Source organism: Pseudonaja textilis, chromosome Z, assembly GCF_049901715.1.
Source record: "Pseudonaja textilis isolate UNSWEBS1 chromosome Z, rPseTex1.2, whole genome shotgun sequence".
NCBI lineage: Eukaryota > Metazoa > Chordata > Lepidosauria > Squamata > Elapidae > Pseudonaja > Pseudonaja textilis.
In genome coordinates, this window is record NC_142008.1 from 22,800,289 (window position 1) to 22,820,845 (window position 20,557).

Consider the following 20,557-nt stretch of genomic DNA (forward strand, 5'->3'; position numbering starts at 1 on the left):
CACCAAAACCCTAGCCACTATAGAAAACCCGACTATAGAATTATCAGAGAAGTCATAGAGATTGAAAAAAGACCTGACAGCATGAATAAAAGAGATGACTCCACCAGGCTGTCAATTATCTGGAAGCCCATACTCACAAACAAAAAAGTCTCCACACCACAAGCCAAGCAAACATCTGGGCACAAACAGACCCCTCCCCAATACCTCCAGCCCAAACAAACCCCAGCCAGCCACCCAGATGAAACCTAGCTTCCTAATAAACGATAGCCGGCCATTCACCCGAAGCCAAGCTGTTCTAAAAGCCCCCAATACACAAAACACAATGTCACCAGCTAATCAAGACAAAAAACAAAAAACAAAAAACGGCTACAAAACAGACAGAAGGTATTAGAAACACCAATCAAGCAGAACACAGCAAACTCCAAGACCAATAAACAGACCAAGACTCCCAACCAATCAGGATGAAGAAAACATTCTAACAAAGCACAAGGCTAGCACCAAATTTAAAACAGAAACGGCTGTGAAAGCCTGACACACAGACAAACCCAGTACACAAGCCTGATGATGGCAGATGAGATTCTGCCGAAACGTCACTACAACTTTAAAAGCACAACTATAATGACGTGGGAAACTACCCGAACAAAGCTGAATACCATACATATAAATACTTGTGAAAACTTAAGGAAACACACACGCACACACACACACACAGATATTCATAGATTTTCACGGGTACAGGTATGTAGATCTTGGCGTGTTCGGGTCTTTTTCTGTCTAAGTTTGAGAGTATCTTGACAACGTTTCAACAAGGTCCCACTCGCCATTTTCAGGCTAATGCTTTCGGCTTCTTGCTTGTGTGAGCAAAGCGTGATCGGAGCTGACTTCTGTCTATAAATACTGGTGGGGAGGTGTGGTGTGCTGGCTCTGTTGTAAGCAGGCTGGTTGGTATGTTGTTATTTCTTGATTGGTTGATGGAGTTGATGTTTGCAGATTGGCTGGCTTTTTTGTAAGAACGTGTGGCTGAGGTATTGGCTGTGTGTCTATCAGCCTCCTGTGTTGTAAAGAACTGGGTAATAGGCTGTGTGATGACCTTCTGAGTTCTATTGTTGTGACATCCTGGGTCTTGTGCTGTAAACTCCTGGGTTGTTGGCTGTGTTGCAACATCCTGAGGTTTTGTGGTGTTTCCTCCTGAGTTCCATAATGTGATATCCTGAGTGGGTGGCTGTGATTAACACTTTGAAACCAACACTCTAGACAAATCCAAACCCAAACCCAAACTCTGGATTAGATATGTAGATGACGCTTTTGTAATTTGGCCACACGGGAAAGAAAAACTGGACAACAACACACCCCAACAGCCTACACCCCAAAATACAATTCATCATGGAAACAGAAGCCAACATCCACCTCCCTTCCTGGACGTCCTAATTTACAAAAAAACCCAATGGCTCCCTAGGACACATCATCCATTGGAAGAAAACACACACCAACCGCTACTTAAACCCAACCCAATCCCATCACCACCCTGCACAGATCAACTTCGTAGCCAAGACCCTCATCTCCAGAACCAAACGCCTAGCTGACAAAGACCACCTGAGAACAGAATTGCACAACCTCACTAATACATTAATTTCCAATGGATTCCAAAGAAACACAATTACCAACCTAATCCCCAAGATACTTTCAAGCTTATACGGGATAAGACCCGAATACACCAAGACCTGCATGTATGTATGTATGTATGTATGTATGTATACATATAAATGTATATGTATATATGTTTTCTTAAGTTGAGATTGTAATGTTATCTACTATCGCACAAAAGAGAGTTGGAAATCAACACCTTTTTTTCTTTTTCCTTTCCTATCCCACATTTTCATTTTTCCTTCCCCTAGTTTTCCATTACTTCTTATTTTCCTTTGTATCTTATATTTTGCTAAAATTAATAAAAATTTGATAAAAAACAGGAGATACAATGGTGGAATGATACTACAAAGTACCTTTCTTTGCATTTTGGGAGACCCTTTCATCTGAATTTACAGAATAACCAAATTGGAGGTCTTCTATTCTAATCCCTGCTCAGGCAGGAATCCCTATACCATTTCAGACAAATAGTTGTCCAATCTCTTCTTAAAAACTTCCAGTGTTAGAGCATTGTTCCACTGATTAATTGTTCTGTCAGGAAATTTCTCCTTAGTTCTAGATTGTTTCTCTCCTTGATTGGTTTTCATCTTCTGCTTCTTGTCTTGCCTTCAGGTACTTTGGAGAAAAGCTTGACTTCCTCTCCTTTGTAACAGCCCTTAGATATTGGAACACTGCTATCATGTTCCCCCTAATCCTTCTTTTCATTAAACTAGATATAGCCAAGTCCAGCAACCATTCTTTATGTTTTAGCCTCCAATCCTATAATCACCTTTGTTGCTCTTCTCTGTACACTTTCTTGTCTCAAAATCTTTTTTATAATACGATGACCGAAACTGGATGCAGTGCGGCCTTGCCAATGCATTTTAAGGTGGTATTAACAGTTCACATGATCATGAGTCATTGTTAATGCAGCCTAGGATTGAATTGGCTTTTTTGGCAGCTGCAGCACATTTATGTAATTGTATATTAGAACTCTAAGATCCCTCTCACAGTACTACTATTGAGCCAGGTATCACCTATACTATACTTGTACATCCATTCATCCAATTTAAATCCTACCTTTCCCTTAAGAGCTCCATGCTAGTATTCCTTCTTCCTGGACTGAGAAAGAATGGCTGACCCAAAGTCACCCGGTAAGCTTCTGTAGCTGTGGATGGATTAGAACCTGAGTCCTGATGCCAATCTAGTACCTTAACCACCCATCTTTTCTATTTTATGTTGGCATCAAATTATTCAGGATGAAAAACAAAAAGCAAATCTAGAATGATCCATTGTTTCAATAGCTTGCATGTGGTCCAAAATAAACACAGAAAACCTTTCTTGACAGGAAGAGGAAACAGAATTCAGGCAAAAAAAGGTCAACATTTGTTACATGTTAAGAAGTTATTTAAGCTTCTGACCTTCCACTAAATTTTGGAAAAGCCCTTAAGCAACTTCCTTTATCATCTATCAATATCACCAACTAATTGAAAGATGATTGCATTAGGATTTGTTCAATATGTGTACATGCTGTATTGTTAATGCATTTCTTTGTTTATCATCTAAGTAGAAACAATTACTGTTGAATGCATCTTGTCTGAGGAATAAAAGTAAAGATGTCTCCAAGGAAATATTAGGCTGATAATTTTATAAATTATGTAAAAGGTGCTGCTCCTTTATTTTACTATGCTCACATCTCTAGACATTTAAGTTTTGTTGGCAATGCATTGTTTTTGCTGGAAACAATATAGCATATAAATAGATAACAATGCAGTAAAACAACAGGAATGATTTAATACTGCACCGCTGTGGCCATAGAAGAAAGAGTCTATACTTTCAGTAATAAAGATATCAGGTCGTTTCCTAGCAAAACACACTATATAGATCACCAACATAAATGGAAATGAAATAAATGAGTAATTTAAGGATATATCAGATGTAGTAGTTTATTTATATACGATATGAATGGATTAAGGCAAAGTTCTATTTGCAAACTGAATTGGTATTTTCTAAAGACATCATAATTTGAAAGTGATTATTGTTCATTTTTAGTTTTGAAACACTATTATATTGTTTAGGATCTCAATAATAGATCCTGGGATGTTGCTGTTGTTGTTATCGTCACCATCACACAGTCAGCCAGATGTTCAGAATGGGTTTGGCATTTTTGTCTACCTACTGAGCCCTTGCCAAGAACCTAGAATAGGCAAATTTGGATGTTTGACGCTGTTACAGATATCGTTGCAAGATGGAAATTGTTCCAAGTAAAGCTGCCTTCTGCAATTGATTGATGGTAAATTTGTCAATGACAAATGTTTTGGGATTGCACCCAAGGCACCTACTGCTATTAGTACTACCCTTGTTTGCCTTTGCCAGTCATTCTATTTCTATTTGTAGGTCTTTGTATTTTGTTATCTTCTCCAGTTCTTTCTCTTCTCTTCTGCTATTTTCAGGCATTGCCATATCCACTATGCAGACTTTTTTTTTTTTTGTATTTTGACTATTGCCAAGACTGGGATCATATGTGGCAGGTGCCTGTCTGTTTGAATTCTAAAGTCCCAGAGCAATTTAACTGCTTCATTTTCTATGACTTTCTCTATTTTATGGTCCTATCAGTTCTCGCTTGCAGGCAAATGATATTTCTTGCTTGTAATCAGTCTCTGCAACCTTCTTGCAGCAACTTACCAGGTCGTCCACTGTTTCTTCAGTTTCTTTGTATACTTACTGTCCGTTGCTGTCTTCTCAATTCTGACTTTGTATGTATTTGTCCTTAAGGCTTGGTCTTGTGCAGCCAGAATTAGTCTGTCAGTCTCTTTCTTCAACTTTCCTGTTCTTACTATTGCCAGTTCTTGTTATTATTTGCTTTTCCTGCTATTTTTTTTAATGTACTGGCCAAGTTGTGCTCTGTCTTCTTCATTTGGTCTTTCTTGTAGGCCAGTTTGGTCTCTGGTAGTCAGCAAGCCTTCCTGGCTTCAGTGCATCTTCTTCATTGTCCTTCACGATATTCTTCCAAATCCCATTTTTCTTCTTCAACTATATGATGTGCTTGCAACATTCCATGCCCACCTATTTGCCTTGGTAGGTAGAGTCTGTCAATGTCGCTGCAGAGATGAAGGGCATGATTCATTGTTATTATTTTTCTGGACTTCCTATCCATTGCTTTTAGTTCTGCTTCAGTCCAGTCCAATATTCCTGCTATGTATCTAATGACTGGAATTGTTGATATATATTGCCTTGATGGTATTTCTTCCATTGTTTGGACTTTAAGATTTTCACTCTTGATGTATTCAGCTCTAATCATTTTCAGTGTGCTTGATGTTGTCAGCTTGAAGGATACCCAGATATTTGTAGTAATTATCTTCATTTAGACTCTTAATGTTATTTTCATAGAGCAACTTGATCCCTTCAGTTTTCACTATTTTTCTTTGTTTGACAGTGAGTGTGGCATGTTTGTCCAATCCAAACTCCATTGCAACATCTTGGCTATATATACCAACAGTGTTGAGCAGCGATTCTATTTCAGATGGTGTTTTTTTCCTACAGCTTCATATCATCCATGTAAAGGAGGTGGGATAGTCTGGCAGATGTTTTTGATGCTTGATAGCCATGGTCTGAGTTATTAAATAGTGTTGATAGAGGAAACAGTGCAATGACAAAAAGCAGTGGTGCTAGTGAATCTCCTTAAAATATTACTCTTTTGAGTCTCCTAGTCTCTCACCATTGACCTGCAATTGTGTCTTCCTTTTTTTTGTAAAGTTTTTTTAAAGCATACCATTATCATTTTGTGAACAATGTGGTACTAAGTGTCTTTTTGATACAAAAATAATAATAAAATTGGGAAAAAATACTAAATTAGTCCGGTTTATGTGATCTAATGTATAACTGTATCAGCACTTAGTCCTTCATTTTTCAATTATTGATATTTGCTACATTATACTAATAGTAATAACTTTTACTTTTTTGCATACCTAGTAATTTCCTTTTTCTAATCATAACCTTTGATATTCACTTTATATGTATTGAGTAAAAGTATGTATAACAATGTTTCCCCATTTCTAAATTTTATATCTGTTCTAATTTTACAAGTTGCCAATCTTACAAGTTGCTACATTAATCTAATGTTGTTATACATAGCTATATCAACTCATAATTCTTCATTATTCCATTATTCAGTATTTTCTATCTCCTTCTCGTATTGTTTTTGAGCATACCTAATAATATCCTTTTCCCAGCTCTAATCTCAACTTCTGATATACACTTTAAATACTGTGTTAGGTAAAATATGTATAACAATATTTCCCCTATTTCTACAGCTTATATCTATTCTAGTTTTAGGCCAGTCTCATTTTTCTTTTTCTTTTTTAAAGAAAAATCCTTCCTATCCATTGTCTCTCATCCTCTTAGAAGTTACATTCCTTCTCTTTTTAGCTTGCCTCCCATATTCCTCCCTTGGATCTTTATCTATATCTTTCATACTCAACTAGAGCTTTATTTCCCTCCCCAATATTTTTTGCTGCCAATTCAACCATAGGTCTGCTAAATCCTCTACCTTTTTTCCAAAAATATATTTCAGTTTATTCAATTCCATTTTTCTATCTTGTATATATTCTCCCATCTTTATTTCACCCAACTGTATAATCTCCTCCTTTTCTTCTTGTTCTGTTTGCTGTGTCATCTGTTCTGTCTGAGTTTACAATTATCTATGGGTTTACAGTTATCTCCTTTGTCTCCTGGATTTTATTATCTTGCTTCATTAGTACTTGTTGCACATTTTCAGTCTTTCCAGTTATATTGTGTAGCAAGTCTTTTATTTCCTTAGTATTCGCCATCATCATATCATAAATATTTTGCAATAGTCTGATAATTACTTTTTGTGTCTCCAGTTCTTCCTGATAGCTATCTTGCCGTATTTTAAAAAATCCAAATAGCACGCCAATAATCTGTCACTGCTCCAGGGTCTATTCTCTTTGACTTGCCAGAGCCAGCAGATTATGTAGTTTTAATATTGTTCATCAGGAGATACCATAATGAGAGTTCCTTGTATCCCACAATTAGTCAATAAGTTTCATTTATACACTCCAAGGAGTTTTCCAAGTAGTTCTTTAAATCCACTTTTTGGTTTATCAAGTAGTATTCAAAAGACATTTCATTATATATCCTCCAGGTTTTTTAAGGCTGGCCTTAAGTCACCATATAGATAAATATGAAACAGTAAATAATGAAGCAGAGCAGACCTCCAGATATTATTTCCTCTCTTAGAAATTGTCCAAGACCATTTTCTTTTAGAAGTATGACTTAATACAAATCTATTCACCAGTAGATGGCGCCTCCAGCTTAAAAATCCTCATTAAAAGTCTACTTTTAAAAAAAAATCAACCTTAAAAAAACAATTTAAGTTTTTTTCTCCTTAATTCAAACAAAATATCCAATAAACAGTCAGATATCCACCACTTTGGAGTGCCTATTCAAAGTCCTATTAATAATATTATACATCCAGTTTTTCTTTGTTCTAAAGCTTTAGGGTATAATTTTCCTTTATCCCTCTTTGATTGCCACTTAAAAAATATTTCAAAGAGTCACTTTCATGGATTAAATTTCTTTTGTGAAAATTCTTGACAAAAGCAAAATCACCTCACCCAGTTCCAATCACTGTCCACTCTCACCACTCCAGCACATTCTTAAATTGCCCCTGCTTTGTGGCAGCCATGTTCGTTGTCTCACCTCCATCTTCAATAAAGAGGGAAGAAACCCTGAGTCCAGCAGAAGAGCCGCTGCTCTTTGCAACTAACAAGGTGCCCCCCCTTGTCAGTCACACTTGCAGGGTGACTTTAGCCCTCTGGGGGCCCTCCAACAAAGAAGATTAGGCATGGGGATGCGAAGCCCTGCTCCCCTGCGCCAATCACACCATGATGTCAACCCGGAAGTCCCCCCTGCAACTGTGTCTTCCATCGTGCCATCAATCTTTGCACAAAGCTTCTGATGTTTCTACTGACTCTTGTTGTTTTTAGGCACTTGATTATCCAGAGAGTGGAATGCCTTTTTGTTGTCAATCCATGCTACATTAGGTTGGTCTTCCTTCTCTTGTAGTTTTCCAAAATTATTTTGTCAATTAGGAGTTGATCTTTTTTTCATCTGCTATTGGGACAGTTTCCTTTCTGCTCAGGTGGAAAGAGATTATTTCAACTGGTTGCTGTTGGACTGCATCAGCTATCACACCAGATAACAATTTGCAAGTTGTTGGTAGCAAGTAATTGGCCTGTAGTTGCCTGATGCTGCTTCTTTTGCTGAATCTTTCATTATCCGTTCTACCAGATGTTAGCCACTATTCAATTTCACCTCCTTGTACTATATTGTTAAACTTCTTGGCAGAGTGAGTATAGACCAGTTAGATGTTTTAATAAAAAATATGTAATTCATCTTCACCTTTATTATTATTGTTATTGTTATTATTATTAATCATCATCATCACACAATCAGCAAGATGTTCAGACTAGGTTTGGCATTTTTGTCTACCTATTGAGTTCTTACCAAGGACCTAGGTCAGGTAGATCTAGATGTTTGACGGTGTTATATCATCACAGGATAGAAGCAGGGATGGGATTCAAAAATCCCAGCAACCGTTTTGCTGCCCAGTTGCTGGGTGGGCATGGCCATGGTGGGCGTGGCCTCCCGGAAGTTCTGGGAGGTCTGTTTTTCACCTTTCCAAGGGTCCAGAGGCTTCCCTCGGGCCTGTGGGAAGGCAAAAATAGCCTCTCTGGGCTCTGGAGGGTCTCTGGAAGCTGGAAATAGGCCCATTTTTGGACTTCTGGGAGGGCCATTTTTTGCCTTCCCAAGGGTTGGGAGGCTTCCCTCGGGCCTCTAAGAGGGTGAAAACGGCCTCCCCTGGGCTCTGGAGGCCCTCCGGAACCTGGAAACAGGCCTGTTTCCAGTCTTCTGGTATTTCCAGAAGGCCCATTTTTCCCGCTCCCTGAGCCTGCACTTACCTTCATTGAAAATGGTCCCCATGGTGACTCCTGGGCAGGTGGGGTAGATGGGACCAACTGGTCAGTTCAAATACCGGTTTGGTGAACCAGATGCAATTTTTTAAAAATATTTTTTTTATTGTTTACAACTATAAGTATCAAGCACAGTGCAACCGTTTTGGCATTACTTTGCCTTATATACAAAAATATAACAAACCATTAACATTCCTATTATTGGTACAATATTTACATTTTAATTCTAATCCTCCTAGTTATTTTTGTTCCAACCTTCCCCTCTTTCTTGCAATCACAGGTAAAACCTATTCCAGGTATCATAATATTCTAGCACCCCCTTATGTTTCAGTATTAAACTTAATCTATCAGATTCTGGACAAGCCATTATTTTCCTTATTATCCTTCTTTTCGGTGGTATACTCTTATTTTTCCAAAATTGTGCATAAACCTTTCTCGCCACTGTCAATACATGTATTATTAAATATGTTATAACTTTGCTGTGACCTTCTGTCATTAATCCTAAGAGAAATATTTCTGGCTTAAATTAAATGCATTCCCCCACCATTTGCTCCACCCATGTCTGTATCAATCTCCAATATTTTCTTGCGTGATTACATGTTCACTACATTTGGTAGAATGTTCCAGGTAGGTTCTTACACTTCCAGCATTTTGTTGATAAATTTTTGTTCATTTTGGCGAGCCTTGCTGGAGGAAGATGCCACACATAGAACATCTTGTATAGATTTTCCTTATACGCCCTAGCCATTGTTAATTTCCGGTTATTTTTCCAAAGATTTTGCCACTTTGTCAATTCAATGTTATATTAAAAATTATAGCGCACACCACCATTGTCTCTTTGACATGCTCTTCCTCTAGTTTATATTCTAATAGATATCTATGCAGCACCTTAATCAGTTTGTCATTAGACCCTGTCAACAGTTCGTCTAGTATTGTTAGTTCTGTACTAATGCCCCATGTTTTCCTGTCCTGAGTATTTGTATTTGTAAGTAGGACCACCACTCCAGATTTACCCAAATATAACAATATATATTGCAAAGATAACATCCGGTTTGCCCAAACCAGTCTGAATTGGTAGAATCCCACCCCTGAATAGAAGCTGTTCCAAGTAAAGCCACCTTCTTCAATTGAACGATGGCAAATTTGTCAATGCCAATATTGTTCAAGACTGCTGCTGCTGCTGTTATTATTATCATCATCATTGTCATCATTATCATCATCATTACCACCATCTTCATAAAAATGAATATTTTAACTGATTAAGGAGATTTTTTAAAAATAGTTTGCTTGGTGCTAGAGAAAGTTTCTGTATATTCCCTGGACAGCAAAGGTAACTAACAATCAAGTTCTGCGCGAACAAGCCTGGGAGATGGCTCTCTCACAAACTAAAAAAAGAGCAGGGGAAAAGAACTATAATAGCTCTACAGGATGAGAATGGAATATTGTGTTCACAATCAAAGCAAAAGAAAACAATAGTTCAATTTTTTTTTCTAATTAATACAAAAAAGAAGAAATTTTAGAGAAGAACATCACACAATATTTTCAGCACAAAGAATTACCTATCATATCAGAAACTGCTCAAGAGATACTAAATGATAAAATAACCTTAAAAGAGATAAAAGAGGCAATTGGAAGACAGAAAACCAATAAAACCCCAGGACCAGACGGAATACCTGCGGAATTCTATAAAGAATTCCAAGACATACTAGGCAACCTGCTGGTGGAAATATATGATGCCCTGAGTTGTGCCAAAATACCTCAAACATGGACAGAAGCTCTGATATCCCTCATTCCCAAAGAACAAACAGATCCTCACCAAATTAGAAATCATAGACCTATCTCACTCCTGAATGTAAGTTATAAAATTTTAGCGGTAATAATTGCAGATAGATTAAAAAATATTGAATGATATTATTCATCCAGACCAGAATGGTTTTCTCCCAAATAGATATATTTAAAAAAAAAAAGAATAATGGATGTTCTAGAGTATTATGAAACCAAATCTAACAGTCAGATGGTGTTAATACTTTTGGATGCCCAAAAGGCATTCGACAATTTAAATTGGCAATTTTTGATTGAGCAATTATCTAGGATGAAATTTGGTGAAAAATTTATAGGACTAATCAAAACAATATATTCTATACAAAATGCAAAATTAGTAATTAATGGAGAAACCACAAACAATATAAAAATAAGCAAAGGAGTGAGAAAGTATGTCCATTTGCCCCATTACTATATATCTTATCAACGGAAGTGTTGTTAACCCAGATAAGGAAAAACCGAAATATCCAAGGGTTGACTATTAAACAGGAAACATACAAACTGCAAGCGTTCACTGATGACATGGTCTTCATAATGGAAGACCCAAAAGAATCAAGCAAAAAATTAATGCAAGAGATAGAGGCATTCGATAAAGTAGTAGGACTCAAAATGAATAGAGAAAAGACTAAAATAACAAAAAATTGTACTAAAACGCAAAATGAGGAACTGACAAAAGAATTAAGGATTCAGACAATGAAAAATGTAAAATATTTAGGATTTTAGCTTACAGCGAAATGCTCCACAATAAAGGCTGATAACCATGACAAGTTGATAGACCAGATACAAAAAGATCTAGATAGATGGGTAAATTTACAACTTTCTTGGATGGGAAGGATAGCCACTATTAAAAAAATACACTACCAAAATTGTTGTATCTCTTTCAAACCTGCCAGTCAGGGAAAAAATTCTTCGAAGACCTGAACAAAAGAATTAGTAAATTTATTTGGCAAAAGAAAAAAGCCAGAGTAAAATATAAATTAAAGCAAGACAGTAGAAGTAAGGGAGGATTGGCATTCCCAGACTTTGAGTTATACTATCAAGCCGCAGCGAGTACTTGAATCAAAGATTGGATTAACCTGGAGGACAAAAGAATATTGACATTAGAAGGCTTCAATTTACAGATTGGCTGGCACACGTTTCTCTGGGATGGAAAAAACAAAACCCACAGCTACTTTCAAAGACACTGGATAAGGGATGCTTTGTTATATATATGGGAACGAATTAAAATAAACCATTATGTGAAAATACCTGTCTATCTCCAATGGAGGCACTAGTATAACCCAATGTGGATTTGAACAAAACAATAAAATATAAAGAATTAATAACAGATGAAGGCGACTTTAAAACATACAATTAAAAACACAGGGAATTGAAATTGGGTGGTGGCCATACATTCAAATTCAAACAAAACACAAAAAAGACAAGGAACAATTTGGATTTTATAATACAGATCAGGAATTAGACAAAATTTTACAAGGAAGTGAAAAAAAGATCATTACCAATATGTACAATTGCTTATTGGAATTTAAAATGGAAGAGGAAACGGTTAAGGAGAGCATGATAACATGGACTAAAAATTGTGGCCACAATATTGAATTAGAACAATGGGAACGAATTTGGCAAACTAACTATAAATTAATGTTATCAGTCTCATATAAAGAAAATATTTATAAAATGTTCTATTGCTGGTACCTCCCACCAGCAAGACTTGCTAGGATGTTCCCTAATATGTCACCCAAATGTTGGAAGTGTATTTTTAGCTAGGGAACGTATTTTCACCTGTGGTGGACATGTCCTGAAGCCTGAAAGTACTGATCTAAGATACAGGCATGGTTAGAAGAGATGACAAAACTAAAGATTAAATTTAACCCAGAGACCTTTTCACTCGGAATGACAGAACCGACATTGAGCAAAAACCACCAGCATCTGATATCACATATCATTACAGTGGCAAGGATAATCTTTCCCCAAAACTGATAATCAACAATGATACCCACGGACCTGGCAATAACTAATAAAATCCACTAATGTGCAGAAATGGTTAGACTAACCATGTTACTAAAAAACAAGGAAGAGTGGGAATTTTTTACAATTTGGAATATATGGTACAAATGGCTGTATAAAAAGGAAGTAAAGATGTCTAGTGAAACTGATTAAACAAACAACAAGGGAAAATGAAAATAAGGATAAATGTATATATGTAAAGTAATACAATTAAATATTGTATTATAATTGTAATAAAAACATATATAAGTAAGGATTTAGGAAACAAGTTATAGATTTACTTGTAGCAAATTGACACTAATAGAAATGTACACTGCTATGAAAACATTGCAAAAATGTGAGAACATGTTTCTCTTTTTTAAAAATATTCTTTTTTTTTGACACTTTCAATAATCATAAATAAACTAAAAAAACCAATCAAGTTCTGGAGTGCATGATACCAGATATGTCAGTGGACGGTGAAAGTGCTTTCTCCAATGAATTGCCCTGCATGACATGACCACAAGAAGTGAGACGCAAAACTATGTCTCACTTATCTTGGTCATGTCATGCAGGAGAATTCACCGAAGAAAGCAATTATGTTGGAAACAGTTAGTGGTAAAAGAAAATCAGGCTGCCAAAGAATATGGATCCTGGACACCATTAAAACTGACATTAGCCAGAGTATAGAACAACTCAAAGAATTAGTGCAACACTGGAAGATATGGACAGACCTGGGCTATAGAATTGCCAAAAATGGATAATAACATCATTATCCCAAATTGATTTTTTTTTGTACTTGATGACCTAAAAGTAACAAAGATTAAATAAAATGTGTCAAATGCCATTTGAATTTTTGGTTTTAAATAAAAAAATAAGGATAAACTTACTGTGGAATGTTTAACATGTTTATTCCATAGGAAACAGATGTTGAAATACTATAGAGGAAGTTCTCCATTCAGCCTGCCAAATGAATACCATTTACCATTGCACTAATACACATATAGCTGGGTACTTTGACTTAATATTTAACTCAATATGCGTGTTTGTGTATATGTGCATGTGGGTTTCAAACAAACATTTACTAATATCATGGTAGAGTTATGAAACAGGATATAGGAAGGGTAAAAATAATAGGCATCTTCCTGCAAGAAGATATGTGTGGCTCTTTTTTCTCATTCTCCTCTCACAAAAGTAAAAATAAAATCTATAACAGTCTTGACTCATAAATAAAAAACAAATAAATAAATACTTGATTAATGGAAGCTATGCCTGAAATTAAACCTGTAACTTAAATCCCTTGGCAATCAAAATTATAATGGCATTTAAATATATTAGGAAAATGTCAATTTGGTATCTACTTGTGTTTCACACCAGCCATCCCTTTAAGCCTTTATAAATCTTATACCAAACAGTAGAATAAAATTGGACAGGAAAATTCCCATACTCAAACATAATTGTTCTAATTTAAGAGTTCATGCCTGACCTAGTAGAAATACATTTCTGTTAGAGACCATGAATAAACTGGTTTACATGGTGGGAATCAGAAAAAAGTTTGCTTACCAAATTTTTGGTCAAACCTCCAAGCTGGCACATGGGTATGATGTTTCAAGTTGTTGGTTGCAGGGAGAGGCACTGTTACATAAATGGGCCCATTCACTGGAACTGGAGTCCCATCACTTCTGAGTAAATGAACACTAACTGCAGTGACAGGAGTAAGATCATACCTAGTGTTATTTCCTGTAAAAAAATGAATAGTGTTACAAAATGCACAACATACAATATTAAAGTCATCAAATACAAATATTCATTACTTAAATATTTATAACAATTATTTCCCCATTATCAGAAGATGACACATCTAGAGCAGTGTTTTGCAACTTCAAATTGCATTATACAGTTCTAATCTCTGTATGTATATTCAGACATAGTTGATTCATTATGTAGCAGAGATATGGGGACCAGTAAAACTACCATGGAAAAGACCCATATTTAAATAAAACACACAAAACAAAGCAAAAACACAATTTTATATCATAGTTGATGTAAAAATGTAACCGTGTGAGGTAGAGATGAACCATGTCTGGCTCTACAGCACCCATTCTGTAGCCTCCAGAAAGAAGTCACATCGTAGTGCTAGAATTATTTGACAAAAATGCCAATTGTTAGTAGAACCTTTATCCTGTGTTTTCAATAAAATAAGCAGCAAAGTGGCTGCATAGAACCTCTGAAAGTTCAGTGTTTTCATTTCATTAGGCTTCACCATTCAGGACTATATAACCACTTTGGGCCAGTGGGCACATCTGGAATATTGAAAACATATTATGGCCAGCATTACAAAATAACTCCCGCTCTTATTTATTCATGTTATCCACCCACTTCACCTTTCCCCCTTTTTGGAGAGGATAGGCAGCAAAGTTATTTCCAAGAAAAGTACCACATTGCAGCATTTACTAATTTTATTTTTCAAGACTGCTGGCATGCCATTTCTAGGTACCAAAAATATTAAAAATTAAAATACTATAGGCTGGTAATTTGCTATATATACTAACTTCCCATGTATTTGCTTTTAATTAAAAGGATTAAAAAAAACTGGAAGATCAAATACCTGATGAGTTTCTAGAGAGGGGATTGCAAGGCACATTGGCATTGAAAAGCTGCTTCAAAGCCTTGTGAATAAGGTTACATTTTAAAATTGTAATCACCATCTTACCAATATTTTAAAGGAAGAGAGGAGGTCACTTTCTGACCATCACAGATTGTGATTTATCTGATTCTAGCTTGACCATGTGACCAGCCTGACAGAAAGCAGCCCTATGTTTCCAGGGCAGTCAAAGTTAAGTTATGTGACTGAGGGGAAACTGAAGATAAAATAAAGACTGTGAAGTAAGGAATAGGCACAAACCTGCCAAGAAAATGCAATGTAATAAACTCTGATTTCTGGTATCCTATGTCTGTCTTGATCTTCACAGAGAGAGCTGATTGGCATTCAATCAGCAATGAGTAAAAATTAGGAACCTTGATCTTTAGCATACAAAATATTAAACTATTCCTTCCACAGTATTTATTTATGGAGGTCACTTAATTCTATTTTTCCATGATTTTTATCATGTTAATACTCTCCTTTGCCAACAGAAAAAAGAGATGTCTTTGACTATATAAAGATGGAATTCTAAGAATATTTAAGCCAAATTGTCTCATATAAATTAAAACAAATGCCAAGAATAAAGATTAAACATCTACCAGTTCCATTGCCATCATAGCCTTGCAAATAAGGAAAACTGTCCACTTCCCAGGGTGAACTAGCTGAAGTAAGAAATGCTGTGAGGTCACTATAGCTAGTATTCTCTGGTAGCCTCAGGGCTCTTCTTTGAAAATGGACTTTGGGTTGGATCCGTGCACCTAGCAACAGGCAAAAAAAATAAAAAATAAAAAATAGAAGCATAAAAAATGGTACTGCTCATGTAGACTTAGTGTATACCAAATCATGACACTTTTATATTTCTACTATCAATAGATATGCTTTGAGGTTTTTTTTTCATATCTTATAATTCTATCAAGATTATCTGAGTTTTGAGCCTTCCTTTTCACTATCTTGTATCACACGGTCCTACTTAGTAGGGATATGTTTCAATATATGTTTTTTATTTAATGTCAGAGACAAAACTTAATTACTTAGTATTTTCTTTCAGGAGTTTAAATGATGTTAGATACTATTTAGACAATAAAAGTTTCAATAATACAATTAAGTCCTGAACTCAGATAAGCAACAATGTAAATGGAAGTGGCAAAGCAGAGTATAAAAATCAATTTGATCTTCAGATCTGCCCTTTGTTAATTTCCTGTCTGTCATTTCCCATCTCATGAGAAGGGACTAATAATCATCCAAGACCTCAATATTTTATCCACTTCCTTTACAGACTTCTCCAACATGAAGCTCTCTATAAGTTTGGTCTTTGTAACTATCTAGAGAACATCAGACTGGGGAAGGCTTATCAGGTCCTTAGGGAAATGTTATCAGGGCAAAGAGCTATCTGAAGCATTCCTTAAACTGGACTGAGTTTTTAAATAGAATTCATACAATACATGAAAAAAACTATATGACCAGCCTCAAGTTTGAGCTTCTCTGAAAGCTTTTATGTACATCAAAGTCCTGCTACATTCCTCTATCAATGAGAACATAACTCCAAAAAAATGAGGAATATCTGTCTACATTGCTGTTTATTTGTACAGTAAGTCCAGCAGTGACTATTGCTTCCATCTTATAGCATCCTTAGAGTTGTGATTATTGAGTCACAATTTAACTTTCTCAGAAGAGAATACCCACCACCGAAAAGCTTCAAGGCTAAAGACATGACTTGATTTGACTATAAGACATCAACTCAGCATATGGTACCAAAAAATATATTGAAAATTTCTGTTAGGACTGATAACATATATGATTTATGCCAACTTTCTCTGAAACAGGGTTTACAGGTCTCCAACCCCATTCACAGCTAGCTTCTGGTTAGGGATAAGAGACAGTATAGTCTGATGTAAAGGAAATACATCAAGGTGGGAAGACTGATTTTTTTTTCACTGAGCTTTCAATCATGTCTATGTTCAAAACCACGAAATGGCTTAGGAAAGATTCTAGTCTTGACAAAATGATAGAGAACCTCATGTAGTATTTATCAGTTTAGATCTGCTTACAAAGCCACAGATTCATACCACCAACAAAACTCTTTACAAACACAGTAAGGCTGCCATCTGCAAACTTTTGCATAACATGCAAATGAAAATTTAGAACAGCTGTTTCTGTATTCCCAAAAGCTTCTTGTTCACTGTAGAGAGCAAACTTTTAAAAGAATCTTTCCTGATCAGAATTTAACTCCTTGTAGCAAATCAGTTGATGCTACTCAGGATTTTTCATTCAGTAAATACCAATAAATCTTCTTAACCACCAAGCCAACCAAGTTAATTTAAAATAATATGACGGTAAGAAATCCAGGTTTTAATACCTGCTCATAAGAAATTGTGTTCTCCTAAAGATTTGTTGTTGCTTGCACTGGAATTCCAACACAATTCCACTCCATATTAAAATTTCAATGTATATCATTGTAAACAGGAGCTAGCATGTGCCCGAAGATCCTTTTCATTGGGTACAGAAATGAGCTCATGTACCTTTGTTCTCTACTTTCCTCTAGGATTTATATCATTTTTTCCATCAAATGATGTTCAAGGTATAACAAAATGCAAAAAAGTTCAACAACAATAAAACACCAAGTAGAAAATAAAAACATGAGAACAAGACAGGTAGAATGCAAAAATCTTCATCATCATCATCAAATGGGATTTTGTACACAAAACTCATGCAGTCTAAGAGAAAAATACAAATTCTTTCAATAACCTCATGATGATTTAGAACAGACCTGGACATTTTATGGCCCCTCAACTATATCTAGCCCTTTGGCTGCCACTCTGGCCCATCTGAAGTCAATTGGAAATTAGAAATCACATGTAAATAAATATATATCATGCACACAATACAGCTGCATTCCTTTTATTTTGAAGGTGATTATTTGTTTTTCCAATTTTATATATGTATGCATGAGTGCCTATGCATCTTCACAGCCACATTGCTTTGGCCCTTCCAGTAAAGTCCAAATTTTTCATGTAGTCCCTTGGGAATATTAATTGCTCACCCCTCATTTAGAGAATTACATATTGCAACTTATCTCCTGGCAATATTAAGCTATTTGCCATTTGTGAGGCTATGCTGACAATCATTAACACCTACCTCAAAATATGAATTATTTACAGGGGTTTTCTTTACAGTCAGGTCATAAAACTGTCCTGCAAAAATGTCAGCTTGAAAAGCAAGCAATTGCTAATTTAAAACACAGTGATATCAACAGCATGTTGAAATCATTATAGCAACTTTGTGAAACAAAACGTGAGCACAGTTATTAGCAGAAACTAATGCATTTGGCAAATAGGAAGGAATTCTTCTCAACCCAGTTTCCAGTCCTAAATAGAAAGTAGCAATTTTTCAAAAGAAGTTTTTTTTAAACTTTTTAAATATTGGCAGGAATATGTATGTACTGTTTTTATAATATACCGTAATTCCTCTTGGACCTCTGAAACCATTCTCTTCCATCAGATATGTCTAGACATTTTTCCATATGCACAATAAAAAACAAAAGCAGCATGATGCAAAAAATGAAATTGCTTTAGATAATTTCTTGCCACCGCCCAATAAAACTAGGATTCCCAGCTACCAATAGTTGTTATTGGACTCTTTGGAACAGGCAGTGATGCCAAGCTACGACTGCATTACAAACTTAAACAGGTTCAATGGACATTGTTTAAAGCAATGAGTTGCTGATTGAGGAATTCTGGGAGATGATGTCCATATAACTTAAAGTTAACAAGTTTGAAAACACTGTTTTAAAGTTTCCAAGCAATTGAGAGACATTCACAGATTAATTTGTACAATCACATTTTTTTTTCTATAGATGATGGTAGACTATTAAAAATGTATGGCAGCCTTCCCTACCATGGGTCTTCCAAGCATATCTGGACTAAAACTCCAGTACCCTTAGCCATGATACAAACAAGGAAAATTATAATTCAGCAAAGTATAGAAAGCAAATCTGAAACATAATGTGATGTAAGCAACTATCAGCTCCCTCTTAACAATATATGCTTCCCCGCTACACTTACCTATTTTTCAGATTTAATTTTCCAGTAAATTTAATGCAGATATTCAATTAATATGTTTAAATAATAACAGATTCTTTAAAATCCTTATAAAGAATTTAATCAGGAAGGAATAGTAGGAACTCCAACAGATTTCCATTAGAGTATTTCGGAACTTGGGTTCTTTTAGTAGCTACAATTATATAACTGGTAATGTAAAGAAAGTGTAGAATGGGAGATGTCAATTTTTGGGCAGGGGTGGTGGGACTCCCAACACACCCAGTACCTGCTTACCTTTGGACCGCTGCAGAAAGGCTTTCCATGCCCCGACACCTGTTGCACTACTGCCCAATTTCTTCTGCAGCTGCTTGTGGCTACACACCACATGGCACATTATGCTGGTGCTGCCGCTTGTGGCAGGAGACCGTGTGGTGCATTGCATCACTGCACACGCAAATGGCAGCACTGGCTCAATGTGCCATGTGGCCACTTGCTGCAAGTGGCGGCATTGTTTTAATGTTGCATATGGCCTCCTGCCACAAGCAAAGGGACTCGCACAATGTGGCATGTGCGAAGTTCGATAGCGGCATGACAAGTGTTGGAGCATGGGAGAAGTGGCTGTGGCAGTCCTAAGGCAAGTGGGTATGAGGCGCGTGAGGCAGTTCCCAGCCCTAGCTTTATTTTTATGCATGCGCCTCATCCCACCTCATACAACCAGATGATGGGACGGAGTGGGTGGGGTCTTAACTAGGATTTATTTTGGGGGTTAGGGTCATATTAGGCGCACATGTAAAAATCAAGCTATGATTATTTTCAGGATTATGTTCAGGGAAACACGATAGATTTCAGTGAAGCTTCTGGTTATATAAACAGACATATTTTGTGGAAGAAATTGGCCAACACATATAATGTAACTAAGAATAGATGTACTCATAATGATGTCACAAAAGGCTGTATTCTAACTCTAAAACTTTTTAACCTCTATGCCACTGATATTACAGGACGCCTCTATGCTTCAGACACTGATATGCCAAAGATCCATGATGAATTTAGTAATATCCTTTTATATGCTGATAATACAGTTCTAGAGGCACACTCACAATTAGGCCTGACAAAACTGTCATGAAAGCTAAATACCTACTATGCTTTTATTTTTAAAAACATTAATAAGTCAAATCTAAAATGATGGTAATTAGTAAAGGTTTCATGAAATATACTATTTTTATGAACAACAGGATGAGCTCCTGTTATTTGCCCAACTCCTGCCCACCTAGCATTTCGAAAGCATGCAAATGCAAATTGATAAGTAGGCATCACTTTGGTGGGAAATTAATAGATTCCATACGCCTCAGTATACAATCATGCTTATCACATGACCATAGAAGTGTCTTCGGATGATTCTGGCTTCCTTGGATAAGAAACAGAGATGAGTGCCACCCTCTAGAGTCATATAT

The 20,557-nt window shown here is 36.1% G+C and overlaps 1 protein-coding gene across 2 annotated transcripts in view; it reads right to left on the bottom strand.

Moving 5' to 3' along the window:
- Positions 1–20,557, bottom strand: part of FAM171A1 (family with sequence similarity 171 member A1) — a 102,354-nt gene that overhangs the window by 22,905 nt on the left and 58,892 nt on the right. Inside the window, exons 4-5 of one of the 2 annotated variants that reach the window (XM_026716121.2) lie at positions 15,666–15,824; positions 13,986–14,162 (exon numbers count right to left, since the gene is read on the bottom strand). In XM_026716121.2, coding sequence (XP_026571906.1) covers positions 13,986–14,162; positions 15,666–15,824 — 336 coding nt within the window. The remainder of the gene's footprint in view (positions 1–13,985; positions 14,163–15,665; positions 15,825–20,557) is intronic. The other variant, XM_026716122.2, reaches the window with a different exon arrangement.